This window comes from Sminthopsis crassicaudata, chromosome 6 (genome assembly GCF_048593235.1).
Source record: "Sminthopsis crassicaudata isolate SCR6 chromosome 6, ASM4859323v1, whole genome shotgun sequence".
Classification (NCBI taxonomy): Eukaryota; Metazoa; Chordata; class Mammalia; order Dasyuromorphia; family Dasyuridae; genus Sminthopsis; species Sminthopsis crassicaudata.
In genome coordinates, this window is record NC_133622.1 from 240,740,333 (window position 1) to 240,755,112 (window position 14,780).

The following is a 14,780-nucleotide window of genomic DNA, read 5'->3' on the forward strand; positions in this document are numbered from 1 at the left end:
CTATTAGTATAATTGACCATATTAATAATCAAATTAATAAAAACCATATGATCATCTCAATAGATGCAGAAAAGGCATTTGATAAAATCCAACATCCATTCCTACTAAAAACGCTTGAGAGTATAGGAATAAATGGACTATTCCTTAAAATAATAAGGAGCATATATTTAAAACCTTCAGTAAACATCATATGTAATGGTGATAAACTAGAACCTTTCCCTGTTAGATCAGGAGTGAAACAAGGTTGCCCACTATCACCATTACTATTCAATATAGTACTAGAAACTCTAGCCTTGGCAATAAGAGCCGAGAAAGAGATCCAAGGAATTAGAGTAGGAAATGAAGAAATCAAATTGTCACTTTTCGCAGATGACATGATGGTATACTTAGAGAACCCCAAAGACTCTGCTAAAAAGCTATTAGAAATAATTCAGAATTTTAGCAAAGTCGCAGGATACAAAATAAATCCACATAAATCCTCAGGATTTTTATACATTACCAACACAATCCAACAGCAAGAGATACAAAGAGAAATTCCATTCAAAATAACAGTCGATAGTATCAAATATTTGGGAATATATCTACCAAAGGAGAGTCAGGAATTATATGAGCAAAATTACAAAACACTTGCCACAAAAATAAAGTCAGATTTAAATAATTGGAAAGACATTCAATGTTCTTGGATAGGCCGAGCGAATATAATAAAGATGACAATACTCCCCAAACTAATCTATTTATTTAGTGCTATACCAATCAGACTCCCAAGAAACTATTTTAATGACCTAGAAAAAATAACAACAAAATTCATATGGAAGAATAAAAGGTCGAGAATTGCAAGGGAACTAATGAAAAAAAAGTCAGAGGAAGGTGGTCTAAGTGTACCTGATTTAAAGCTATATTATAAAGCAACAGTCACCAAAACCATTTGGTATTGGCTAAGAAATAGACTAGTTGATCAGTGGCATAGGTTAGTTTCACAGGACAAGATAGTGAATAAAAATAGCAATCTAATCTTTGACAAACCCAAAGATCCCAAATTTTGGGATAAGAATTCATTATTTGACAAAAACTGCTGGGAAAACTGGAAATTAGTATGGCAGAAACTAGGCATGGACCCACATTTAACACCACATACTAAGATTAGATCAAAATGGGTCCAAGATTTAGGCATAAAGAACGAAATCATAAATAAATTGGAGGAACATGGGATGGTTTACCTCTCAGACTTGTGGAGGAGGAAGGAGTTTGTGTCCAAGGGAGAACTAGAGACCATTATTGATCACAAAATAGAACATTTTGATTACACCAAATTAAAAAGTTTCTGCACAAACAAAACTAATGCAAACAAGATTAGAAGGGAAGTAACAAATTGGGAAAAAATTTTTACAGTTAAAGGTTCTGATAAAGGCCTCATCTCCAAAATATACAGAGAATTGACTTTAATCTATAAGAAATCAAGCCATTCTCCAATTGATAAATGGTCAAAGGATATGAACAGACAATTTTCAGATGATGAAATTAAAACTATTTCCACTCATATGAAAGAGTGTTCCAAATCACTATTGATCAGAGAAATGCAAATTAAGACAACTCTGAGGTATCATTACACACCTGCCAGATTGGCTAAGATGACAGGAACAAATAACGATGAATGTTGGAGGGGCTGTGGGAAAACTGGGACACTGATGCATTGTTGGTGGAGTTGTGAAAGAATCCAACCATTCTGGAGAGCAATCTGGAATTATGCCCAAAAAGTTATCAAAATGTGCATACCCTTTGACCCAGCCATACTACTACTGGGCTTATACCCCAAGGAACTACTAGAGAAGGGAAAGGGTCCTGTATGTGCCAAAATGTTTGTGGCAGCCCTTTTCATAGTGGCTAGAAGCTGGAAGATGAATGGATGTCCATCAATTGGAGAATGGTTGGGTAAACTATGGTATATGAATGTTATGGAATATTATTGTTCTATAAGAAATGACCAACAGGAGAAATATAGAGAGGCTTGGAGAGACTTACATCAACTGATGCTGAGTGAAACGAGCAGAACCAGAAGATCATTATACACTTCAACAATGATACTGTACGAGGATGTATGCTGATGGAAGTGGATTTCTTCAACATAGAGAAGAGCTAATCCAATTCCAATTGATTAATGATGGAAAGAACCAGCTACATCCAGAAAAGGAACAATGGGAAATGAATGTAAACTGTTATTTTTACCTTCTGAATCCAATTCTTCCTGTGCAACAAAAAATTCGGTTCTACACACATATATTGTATCTAAATTATACTGTAATATATTTAACATATATAAGACTGCTTGCCATCTGGGGGAGGGGTTTGGGGGAGGAAGGGAAAAAATCTGAATAGAAGTAAGTGCAAGGGATAATGTTGTAAAAAATTACCCATGCATATGTACTGTCAAAAAATGTTATAATTATAAAATAAAATAAAAATAAATAAATTAAAAAAAAAATTGTTACCTTGATTAGAGAAAATGTGCTTCAGGTTACCAGTTTTTTTTTACATTTTTATGCACCACAGTCATGAAAAAAAAAGGCATCCCAGACTAAGGAAGAAGAAAAGCCCAAGTATGCTGAATCCCCAGTCTGTGGGCTCCCATAGAGTATATAATCCCTATCTCCTTAGTTCTGTCACAAATGAGACTTCTCATAAAACACTTCCATGATGAATAATTATCCAGAGAGACTGTGCTCAGCCTGAGACTAGTAGTGAGCATGTAATATATTCCCACAGAAAACTGTAGCACCTTCATTGAGTGTACAAAGCAAAATTCACACTATTTCATACCTAAGTTTAACACCTAACAACAAAGACGAGCCACCTTACTGAAATGGAGGCAACAATGGAGGCAATGCTATGCATCTTAAATCTATTTCTAAGACTTTGGAGACCCAGCCCCAAGGGAATCTATTACTAAAGTTTGATGTTTCTATGTTTTTCTGCCCTTCCCATGGGCCTAAAAACAAATGATTAGATATACTGCCATATCTCATGTGTTGTCTTTATAAAATGAGATGCCCTTGAAAACACAAAGGATATGTCCCTCTAGAGAACTGTTTCTCAATTTTTTTATTTCTTACTAGTTCTAATATCCTTCCTAAACGTTATTGAAGTATGCATCTGGATGATAAAATAGTACAGAATAAACTGTACAGAAAAACAAAACTATTCAATTCCATTATTTCCCCTGGGAATTCTGTCAGTTGGTTTCCAATATTCTTAATGGTAAAGCACAGAAAAAATGTGTATGGGTAATGTGAGAAATCCCTTACTTATATGGTTGCTTATCAGTAGCATTAAACAAAAATCAGCCTAGTAATATTCAGTTCAATTCAATACAAATAAAATTAATTCAAGTTCAGAGAGTAAGGTCAGTGCCTGGATTTTAAAAGAACCATAACAACAACAAAAAAAAAAAAAAAAAAAAAATTACTATGCACAGAGGTTAGGTGTAGTAGACAAAGGATTAAAATCATTTAGATACTTCAATTTAACAAGTGCTTATTAAGCAACTGTAACATGGCCTAAGGTCTTTCTTTGGTTTTTTCTTGGATTGTATCTGGAGGATCCCTTTTCTGCCATAACTCTTCTTGATTTTTCCCCGATCTCAGTTCACTCTGAAGTACAGATTTGTTCTGTTTATGAGGGAAATCTGGAGAGCTTGAAAATTCCTGATCTATAATTCAATCATCCTAGAATTGTCCTTCAAAAGGAATAGTTTTATTGTTTTTTTCCCTGAGGCAATTTGGGTTAAGTGACTTACCCAGGGTCACACAGCTAGGAAGTGTTAATTGTCCAGTCCTCCTGACTTCTGGGTTCTATCCACTGTACCAACTAGCTGCCCAGGAATAGTTTTATAATGCTGAGTATATCAAATTGGCAAGTGAGGAATCCTGAGACCAAATTTTATAGCCCCATTATTTAAATATAAATGCTATGTTATGTAATGATTCCAGTGCTTGCCTTAAAATCATGGAGACAGCTTCAAGTAACCAACTCCAATATTTGTAGTCTATAAAAAGAAACTGTATTTTTCTTAATGTCTAAGATCCATAGTTTCTTAATCTGTAAAAATAGTCATCACAAGACTCTTAGAACTCACCTTAAAGTATTGTTGAAAAATTAAATTGTGGTTATAAACATAGGGTAGATGATCGGTAGCTATGTATATTGTTTTCCTTGTTTAAAAGGGAAAAATGATTTATTTGCCATTTGTATACAAATCAAGAAGTATGTATTTAAAAAAGAGTTACTATATGTAAAATATTGTACTAGGTATAATAAAAAGAATATGATGACTCATTAAACTTGAATGATTGTTCCTAATTAAGTAGAAAATATTCCAAAGGATGGTCTAGAGATAGGCTTTTCAAAGAAATTTTAAAGAATCATACACTTTATATCTTCATCTTTAGCAATTAAAAGGTTGGACTTGTCAGTTCTTTAGATTTATTTGAGATATAAAATAGAGCATATGGATATCCCTATCACTCTACCTTTACAATAATTGTAGCATCATGCCAAGATAGTTAATATGTCTAAATAGAGTTGGTAAAAATAAAGTAGATTATTACAATCCTGGAGTCTTTTTTAACTATAAATTTATCCCCCAAATCATCTGCAAGATAAATTGGCATGCAATGTCAGGGATCTTCCCAGGAAATTATGCTGGGAAAATCAATATGAAAAAGGAGTGTCCTCAAACTGTACCGAGATCATTTGGGACTTCTCCCTGACTGTACCAATAGATATTTGAGCAACATTATAAGAAATAAACCCAGTGTCAAAAGAAATGTAATTTTGAGGTGTCAAAAGGATAATTTAATTGCATTGAATTTGATATAATTAGGAAAGCATTTATTAATAATTGAATACTCAACATATAGACAAATGAGAAAAATATTCATCTACACTAATTAAAATTACTTTACAGAATATCTTGATCTCTGTTCTGTTCTGGTCTACTTTATTGTACCACTGAGTGTATATATAATTTTGTCACATGTTCTGCAAGATATAAGAATGAACAATAATATAATATTTGTCCTTAATGATCTTAAGAGAGATGAAGTCAAAATTACTCTGAATATTTCCCAAATTCCCCTCCTAAACACTCTAAAATACCATTTCTAGTAGCATTCGAGGGTTGTAGAATTGGTAAAAGTTCAGTTGAAAGTAGTCACATGGGCCGCAATAAGTTCTCCATCCAAGAACAGTGGTGGCGTCAAAGAACTGGGCAGAAAGAGATTGCAAAGAATTTTTTTTTTCTGGTACCGGATTCAGGACTCTGTTACATTGCCTATACAAAATTTCATTCACATTTCCCAAAATAAAAGGAACAACAACAATAGTAGCTTCAGTTACAGTGTGAAAGAGCATTACTTGCAGGAATTCATGGGGAAAGAGGGAACTTGGTGTCAGTTCCATGACAGACAATTCCACCAGCAATTGTGACCAATAACTTGTCCAGATTAAGAGAAATAGAATACTTAAAAATATTGATCAAGGGGAAAATGAACCAATAATAAATAAGCTCCTTAATAAAGAAAAATATCAAGGACTATGTAGATTCATAAGAGACTCCTACCATTTAAAGAAAAATTAATTTAGGGTTAGGGTTAGAGTTGGGGGTTAGAGTAGGTTCTATATACAGTGTAAATAATACATAAATAATAAAAGGAAAATAAAAGGAAAGCAGTAGAATTCAGAAAAGTTTGTAAAGACTTCTTTGGACAAAATACAATTTTAGTTAGGAAATAAAAAAGGCATAAAAAGGAAAATAAATTATAAAAAAGGGGGAGATCATTCTGAGAAAGGGGGAAAAACAGATCCTAAAACCAGTAAACAGAGTCTTCTTTGAGGACTGACAAGCACATCATTGACTATAATAGAGTATTTGGTTGGCGAGAAAGATTTAAGAAGTCTGGAAAAGGCAGAGGTTCCTAACATGGAAGCCTTACGCCTGGCATGCCAAGGATCTCTGTCCACTGGAATCCTATTTCCAGTGCCCTTTTATCTCTGCCTTCACCTTTTTCTAACTAGACTTTAACTTTACTTCCAAACCCCATAATAAACCTCCTTTATCAATCTTTAAAAAAAAAAAAAAAAAAAAAGTCTGGAAAGGTTGAAAGAATGGCAAAACTTCTTCAATTATGGGTTGTAATACCATTTGAAGTCACATAACTGAATTGGGATTTGCTAGATGATTTATTATCTGGAAATGTTTGATTTATATGCATATGTCATATACTTATATACCAAGAGTTGCATAAAAATTTGTTAGACATAAAGGAGTCATGAATAGAAAAAAAAGTTTAAGAAGTTCTGGCATATGATATGAAGGGCTTTGGATACTAGAGAAATTAATTTGAACTTGATCTTAAAAGTGAAAAGAAGTCACTGGAATTTGCTGGGGGGTGTGGTAAATATGGTCAGACCTAGTTTACGAAGATTACTTTCATGGCTGAATGAAGTATAGATTGAAGTGGGGAAAAATTTCAGTCAGGCAGATCCATCAGAAGGCATTTAGCAGAACTTCTTTAGTGGGGTAGAAAAACATGAGTAAGAATTTCCCAGCTGGAGAAGGTGGGACAATTGGAGGGAGTGCTCATTTCATTAATATTATTCATCAATTTAAAGAGCAATTAAATTACTTGAATACCATAAGAAATTATGATAAAGAAGAGAAGAGATAGAAGCAGTATATTTATGGAAAAGGAGCAGGGAAATTTTTGCTCAACTCAGACCTAAGAAGTAGTACAGTAATTTTAAGGATTCATTAAATAAATAATAACTTACTAAATGCCTGCTATATACCTACTATCGTCCTAGGATCTGGGGTTAGTACTACAAAGAATAAAATAACCTTAACATTTTACTGAAGGGCAGCTGGATTTCACAGTGTAGCAGAAATGCCTGAATTCAAATTTAGCTTCATATATCTTTAACTGTGTGATTTTGAGCACACAACCCTTCTTGCCTCAGTTCCTCATTTGTAAAATAAGTTGTGGAATGAATGGAAAATTTCTCCAGAATCATTATCAAGAATAATCCAAATAATGTTATGAAGAGTTGAGTGTGACTAAGATGCTTAAACAAAGCAAAAAATATTTTAGGGCAGAGGCAACAAACATCTTGCAAAAAAAAAAAAAAAAAAAAAAAAGAGGATTTAAACCCAAGATAGCTAGGAAAAGAGGGAAGAAGGAAGCAACACCTGGGGAGTGAGAGAAGCAATCAGGATAATCATTGTGTAAAAGGTGGTATTTTAACTGTGTCCATAAAGAAGAGCAAAATTATAGGAGATAAAAAGAAAATTCATTTTTATTTTCCAAAGGACACGACAAGTACAAAGCACTAAGAGGGAAAATGAACTGTGTGTAATGAACAGAACAAAAGCTAGTATAGTTGAATCATGGAGGGTGATCAATGTAGAGTCAGGCTATGAGGACAAAGAATTAATGAGAATGAATTAATTGGGGTAAGATTTTGGGAATCTTTAAATTGCTAACAGTTTCCTTCACATCTTTGTTTCTCAGACTGTAGATCAGGGGGTTCAGCATAGGAATTAAAAGACTGTATAAAAGACTGAAGCTACTTTGATCTCCTCTTTTAAGTTTTGACTCCTGGGCACACAATAAAGGAAAAGAATTGTCCCATGATAAATAGAGATAGCCAGGAAATGTGAAGTGCATGTGGAGAAGGCTTTACGCCTCCCACTCACTGAATGCATCTGCAGGACAGTAACAAAGATAAAGAGATAAGAGGTAAGGATGATTACAAGTGTACTCACTTCATTGAAGGTAGCAAAGGTAAAAAGAAGCATTTCACTAATATAAGTATCAGAGCAGGAAGCAGAGAGAATGACAGAATATTCACAGACAAAATTATTCAGGATGCTAAATGGACAAAAAGATAATGAAAGGAGGCAGGAAGTGACTACAAGTGAAGAGATAATGGCCCATACATATGCTCCTGTCACCAGTAGGATGCAAAGTGTCTGGGACATGACAACTGTGTACTTCAAGGGATTAGAAATGGCTACAACCCGATCGTAGGCCATCACTGCCAACACGAATGTTTCTGTTACCACAAAGGTGCAAGCAAAAAAGAACTGGGTGATACACTCCTTGAAGGATATAGTTTTGTCTGCCACAGCCAAGTTTTCTAGCAGCTTGGGAGTAACAACAGTAGAATAACAGAAATCCACAAAGGACAAATGGCTGAGGAAAAAGTACATAGGAGTGTGGAGTTTGGGGTTGATCTTGATGATGATAATCATTCCCAGATTCCCCACCACAGTCACAATATAAATAGCAAGGAACACCAGCAATAGTGGGACTTGAAGCTCTGGATTATCAGAAAAACCTAAGAGGATAAATGTGATCACATCGCTTTGATTTGTTTCATGGCTCAACATAGTTCCTATAAGGGAAAAATAGAGAGTTAATCTTTAGACATAGAACATTTTTAAAAGCTTTTTATTTTCAACATTCACCCCTGAAAAAGCTCATGTTCCATTTTTTCTCCCTTCTTCCCCCACCTCTTCCTCTAGATGGTAAGCAATCCAATATATATCACAGACAAAGAACATTCAGAAAACTGGGATACATTCATAAAAAGATGACTGAGTTTGGGGCTATATAGGGTTGAGAATGAAAAATTAAGAAAAGTATTGTGTATTCTCAATGGGGTAGCTAGATGGTGCAGTATTTAGAAGATGGGCTTGGAATCAGGGAACTTGAGTTGTCCTTTGTTGATAATTAACAATTTATCCTGTATTTAATTTGTCTGAAAGAAGTTAAATGATTTAACAAGTGTCATCTAATAAACATCTGTGATGAGATTACTATTAAGTTCTTTTCTTTAAAATAATTCATTTTTAATTTACAGAATAAAACAAGCATTTCCATAACATAGCATAACAAAATGAAACAAAAATTGGGGAGCTAGATAGTTCAATGAATAGAATACTAGCCCTGAAATCAGAAGGACCTGATTTCAAATGCAACCTCAGACCCTTAACTCTTATTAGCTGTATGATCCTGGACAAATCACTTAACTCAATTATCTTGCCAAAAATGATTGCTGATTTCTCTGTCTGCTATTTTTTATGCAAAGTTGATAGAGAGACATAAAGAAGATTTTACAAAGAAACAAGGAAAATAGAAATCTGTCTTTGGGATAAATACAAACTGGACTGAAATCTTTATTCTGATACATACAGTAGCATCATGGACAAATTGCTCAATCTTTAAGGATTCTTAGTGACTCTCTAAGGCTAAAAGTAGTAGAAAAGTATTGGTATAGCAAAGTGTAATTTTAAAATGTTCTATACATTATCAAAATTATAAGTCCAATTATTCTTATTCATAAGAGAATTCAAACATTGCCATGTACAACATGTATGAATACAGGTGGATTGTTGAGGTTTTTGGAGCATATTTCCTTGGGGTGATAAGAAGTGGGGGTATGATACAACTTCCCCAAATACTTATCAGTCTGTGACTTTAATGATTGAAGAAATAATTGACGAAATGTAAGACTTGAATAAGAAGAATAAAAATTCTCTAATCATTTCCTCTCTAGGTCAGGAATTATGCCTTGATACCTTGTTTATCAGGGCTTAATCAAACAATATGCATGGAGAGTATACACACACACACACACACACACACACACACAGACATACTACACAAATTAGGAGAATATGAAAATTTAACTTGCAGAACTGATATCAATTTAAGCTTAAGAATTGCTTCTTTTGCCTGGAAGCCCCCTTCTCATGCATAAACCATAGGGATACCAATAAAACATCTCTCTTTTCTACGAACTGCCATTGTGAAGGGAGATATCAAAAATGTCTGAATCCATTGACTTACCTGAAGGTGTATTACCTTGGTCAACTTAATTCCTATTTCCCCTGATTCTGTGAGTAATTAGGCTATTGGTCAAAGCTTTTCATGACCACAAAAAACTCCCATCGAAAATCTCATTCTCAGCATCATTCATTAGTAAGTTTATGGATTGTAAATATTAGAATTGGGAAAAAAAAAAGTTGAATTAGTAGTCATTGGCCATGTCACGTTCAACTCCTTTTCTGAATTGTCTTCTAAGTTTGAAGAAGAGGTAGAAACTTATTATAATATGTATTATTATCATAAAATATAATGTAAGGTGATCATTACTTTTCTTGTATCTAGAAATTGTGTTTTGTAACAATGCCTGGAAGCTTTTATCTGTCCTCAACACCTTAGGGAGACAGGCTGCTAAGAATCTCTATGGTATTTTCTACTTTCTCTATTTCCCTCATCATGGCCCACAAAAGGGATAATTAAAGATAATCTTCTATCTCCTGTGTCATTGTTACTGAATGAGATTTTCTTAAAGTCATATCTGAGCTAATAATTATATTATTCAAATTTTATAAATTTAAAATCTATTAAAGGAAAGGAGAGAAATTGAGTTTTATATTTAACTGTTTTTAGTCATTTTTGTATATCACAATGTTTCTGTTTATTGTTTATTTTTGTAATTTTTTTTAAAAAAAGGAAAAGTTAAAACATTGGCATTCACATTTTTTCTTCAACATATGAAGCTATTTCAAGTCTGTTCTTTTCTTTAAAAAAAAATGATACTAATCCATTTATTTTGTATGGAATTGTATAGAAGGGATTAGGCCCTTGTATCTTTAGCAAGGCCTATCTGGGCTGGGCTAGAAGTAGGTATTGTTTTTTTTTGTTGTTGTTTTTTGTTTTTGTTTTTGTTTTTGTTTTTGTTTTTGTTTTTTTGGGGGGGTATTGCTATTCCTAAAATTTTTGAATTCAGTGTCTCAAGCTGTCTATATCAGAATTTGGGTGGAGATAGTGGTAAAAGTTGTAGCAGAGTTTCACTTTAACTACAAGATATTGCATCTCTTCTCTCTGTATTACAATGTCCTCCTACATTAAATAGGCTAGCCTTCATTCCCCATGAATCTCAGTTGATGGGAAAAGTTGGCTTCTTAACCACAAGAATAGTGATCTTGAATTGTAGAGGTCAAGTCTGGGTTGTCTGCAGATTGATGTGAGTGGTATTACAAATGCTAGGGTTCTTGTGCCATTCTTTGGCACATAAATGTATAATTTATACATCATGCCCAAAGAATATTGTATCTGAATTCAGGGACACTGCCATTCAATAGCTCTTGCCTTTAGTCACATTATTTCAATATTTTGGATCATAGACTTTCTCGTCTCTCTCCAGACATAAAATGAAGGAGTGGGCTAGGCAATGGACAAAGTCTCTTCCATTTCCAGTAGCTTAGTTTTTTGTTTGTTTGTTTGTTCCTGAGGCTGAGGTTAAGTGACTTGCCCAGGGTCACACAGCTAGGAAGTGTTAAGTATCTGAGACCAGATTAGAACTCAGGGGTTCCTGAATTCAAGGCTAGTGCTCTATCCACTGCACCACCTAGCTGCCCCTCCAGTAGCTTTTTCTTATTAACTTTTTTATCCTTTCTAAATTGTTTCTTCTTACACATTAATTTCTCCTTCCCATTCATTAGCTTTGGTCACAAAATCTTTCTCCATTTATTCAGTGACCTTGAGATAAAATGAGACTTCTAAAAGGAACTGCCATGTTTCTTAAAAACTCCATACAAAAATGCCAAAATCAACCCACAGTTTATAGAAGTCAGATATAATAAAGTCAGTGATTCCATTCTCATTCTGTTTTAACCTCTAAATTTGTCATCTACTAGTGTTCCGTTAAGAGTTTTATTAATTTTATTTGGATTAACTCCAGAGTTTATGTCCACAAATTTTAAAGTGCAGTAATGGGAATGATGAGTTCCAGTTTCTATATCAAGGATACCCACAACACCGTTTTTGTACTCTTTCTAACTCCATGGGCTAGAATGTTTAGGGGAACAGAATCATCCTTCATCAACATGAAAATACTAGGGATACTAATCCTTTATAGCATTGGCTGAATTAATAATATCTATCCATAGGATTAACTCACCAATAAGTATTTATTAACTCCTACTATATAAAACAGATTATATTAGGCAATGGGAATATGAAGACAAACATTAGATAGTCTATGGTCACAAAATTTACATTTTATTAGAAGAAAAACATATACACAATATGCATATAATATACATGTTTATATACATATGTATTTTTCTGTGTACTAATGTATATGAAGATTCATATGCGTATATATATATATATATATATATATATATATATATATATATATTTATCACACACATATCAGCTAGAAAATACATTGGTGCCTACTAATTTCCTGAGAGTTTCCTTCACATCTTTGTTCCTCAAACTGTATATTATGGGATTCAGCATGGGGATCACTATTGTATAAAAAACAGAAGTCACTTTGACTATGAGCCATGAGCTTTTGGAAGTGGGTACACAGTAGAGAAAGAGAATGGTCCCATGAAAGATGGTGATCGCTGTTAGATGGGAGGCACAAGTGGAGAATGCTTTACACCTCCCACTGGTAGAACGCATTTTCATGACAGTGACAAAAATAAAAAGATAGGACATGATAATGATTATAAGGGTGCTTAATTCATTGAAATTAGCAAAGATAACAAGTATCATTTCACTAAAATGTCTACTGAACAGGAAGCAGAGAGGATGACAGAGTATTCACAAAGGAAGTTATTGATAATATTAGTCCCACAAAAAGACAATACCAGGAGAGAGTATGTGAATATCAGGGAAGATATTATTCCCCATGAATATGCCCCTGTCACCAGCAAGGCACAAAGCTTCTGAGACATGGCAAGTGTGTAGAGAAGAGGATTACTGAGACCTGAGACCCAAGATGAAGCTATAGAAGATCCTCCAACTCTGAGAGTTCCAGCAGTGAAGACGAGGAGCCCGCCACAGCCAGAGCCTAGGCCTCCCAGCATCCTTCTCTCCCTCACAGAATCCTTGTGGCCAAGAGCAGCAGCTAGTTCCCGGAGAATAACTGGCCAATGAGCATATTGCAAGAAGATTTACAACTGAGTGACTCCAGCAGCTACAGAAGCTCCTCGGACTCTGAGAGTGCCCCAGTGAAGATGAGGAGCCTGCCACAACCAGAGCCTCATCCTCCCAACATCCTCCTCTGCAGTTACCTCACAGAAACCCTGTGGCCAACAGCAGCGGCCAGCTCCCTGGGAATCACAGGCTGATGAGCACTTTGAGAAATGATTTACAATTGAGTGACTCCTGCAGCAACAGCAGCTCCTCTGACTCTGAGAGCTCCAGCAATGAAGATGAGGAGCCCAACACTGCCAGAGCCTTGTCCTCCAAGCTTCCTTCTCAGTAGTTCCCTCATAGAAACCCTGTGGAGAACAGCAGCAGCGAACTCCCTGGGAATCACTGGCTGCTGAGCATATTGCAAGAAGATTTACAACTCAGTGACTCTGACAGTGACCGCAATGTCTAGCATTGAGACTTCCTGCCTCTATCTTTGGTAGAACATCCGGAAAGCTGGAGGACACAAGAGAAACCCACCCCCAAGGAGAGCATTTGGCCCTTAGTGAGCCCTGAGTCTCACTGAACCTGAGCAGAGTGTGATTGTATATATTATGGGAATACACTTTTACCTCAAAATCTGGGTAGCATAAAACAAACAAACGAACAAAAAAACAAAACTTCCCAGATCTGTTAGAACTATAAGACAAAGTAAAAATAGAAACCCTTATTCAATCACTTTCACCTTCTGAAAGAAACCCCAAATCAGAAATACTCAAATACAGAGTATTCCAATCAAAGAAAAAAAAATATTGTTGTGAACAGCCAAAAATAGTTCAAGGATCAAGGAACCCCAGTGAGGATCACACAGGACTGTTGTAACTACTGACTTTAACTTATTTAGCATGTATTGCTAGGGGAGGGGGTTGGAGGGAAGGGAGGGGAAGAGTTGGAACAAAAGGTTTTGTAAGGTCAATGCTGAAAAATTGCCTTGAAAATATATTGAAAAATACATCTTGTAAATAAAAAGAGATTAAAAAAAAAAAAAGTAGTGGCCTGCGTTTGTGAAGGGATGACATTAAGAGGTTTGCTGATGGTTGTGGGACAACAAGGACTAGCTGGAGAATTTTGGCGTCTAGGAAGGCCTGTCCTCCTTCCTTTCTCCACTGAGACCAAGGTCCTTCTGAGCCAGAGAAAGACTCAGAAGTGTTGACAAGGACTGGCAATGAGACATTCCATCCTTGACAATTCTCCTGCTGGCTCTCCCTCCTCCTGCACTCCTCCACTAAGATCAAGACTGGGTCAGATGAGTAGACTGTCACAGACTTCAGGAGGAGACTGGGAGAGATGAAGACTGAGACAGGATCAGACTGACAGACAATGTAAAGGAGACTGTGACAGACACAGATTGTAAAGGAGACATGATGGAGACAATAAAGACTCTAGATTCTATTCCTGACTGTTCTCAATGGGCTCCTTTCCTCTTCAGCTAAGCAGGGAGTTAGTAAATCTTCAATATATTCAAGTATTTCTCATCATTATGACTTTAAAGTCATAGAAGCAGTTATCAACTATAAATTTTTAAAAATTATATTAAAATTTCCAAAACTACTGGAGGAATTCTGTTTACTTTTTTTTTTTTTTTTTTTTTACTAATTTGATAGGCAGAGACCTTACCAATAAATTCAAGTCCAATATTTCCTTCAGTAATTTTTCAAAACTTGAAATGTTGAACATACCTGTCAAAACAATAGAAAGTAGACCCTTAGGCAGATATTTAAATCA

The 14,780-nt window shown here is 35.1% G+C and overlaps 2 protein-coding genes across 2 annotated transcripts; both read right to left on the reverse strand.

The window, feature by feature from the left end:
* Nucleotides 1-637: 637 nt before the first annotated feature.
* LOC141547477 (olfactory receptor 5D18-like) lies at nucleotides 638-8,443 on the reverse strand. The gene is given in 3 exon segments (XM_074275882.1): nucleotides 638-782; nucleotides 7,536-7,595; nucleotides 7,598-8,443. Coding segments are annotated over 3 exon segments (954 nt in total). The 3' UTR covers nucleotides 638-734.
* A 3,838-nt stretch (nucleotides 8,444-12,281) lies between these two features.
* LOC141547478 (olfactory receptor 5D18-like) lies at nucleotides 12,282-12,946 on the reverse strand. The gene is given in 2 exon segments (XM_074275883.1): nucleotides 12,282-12,649; nucleotides 12,652-12,946. Coding segments are annotated over 2 exon segments (663 nt in total).
* Between the last annotated feature and the right edge of the window lie 1,834 nt (nucleotides 12,947-14,780).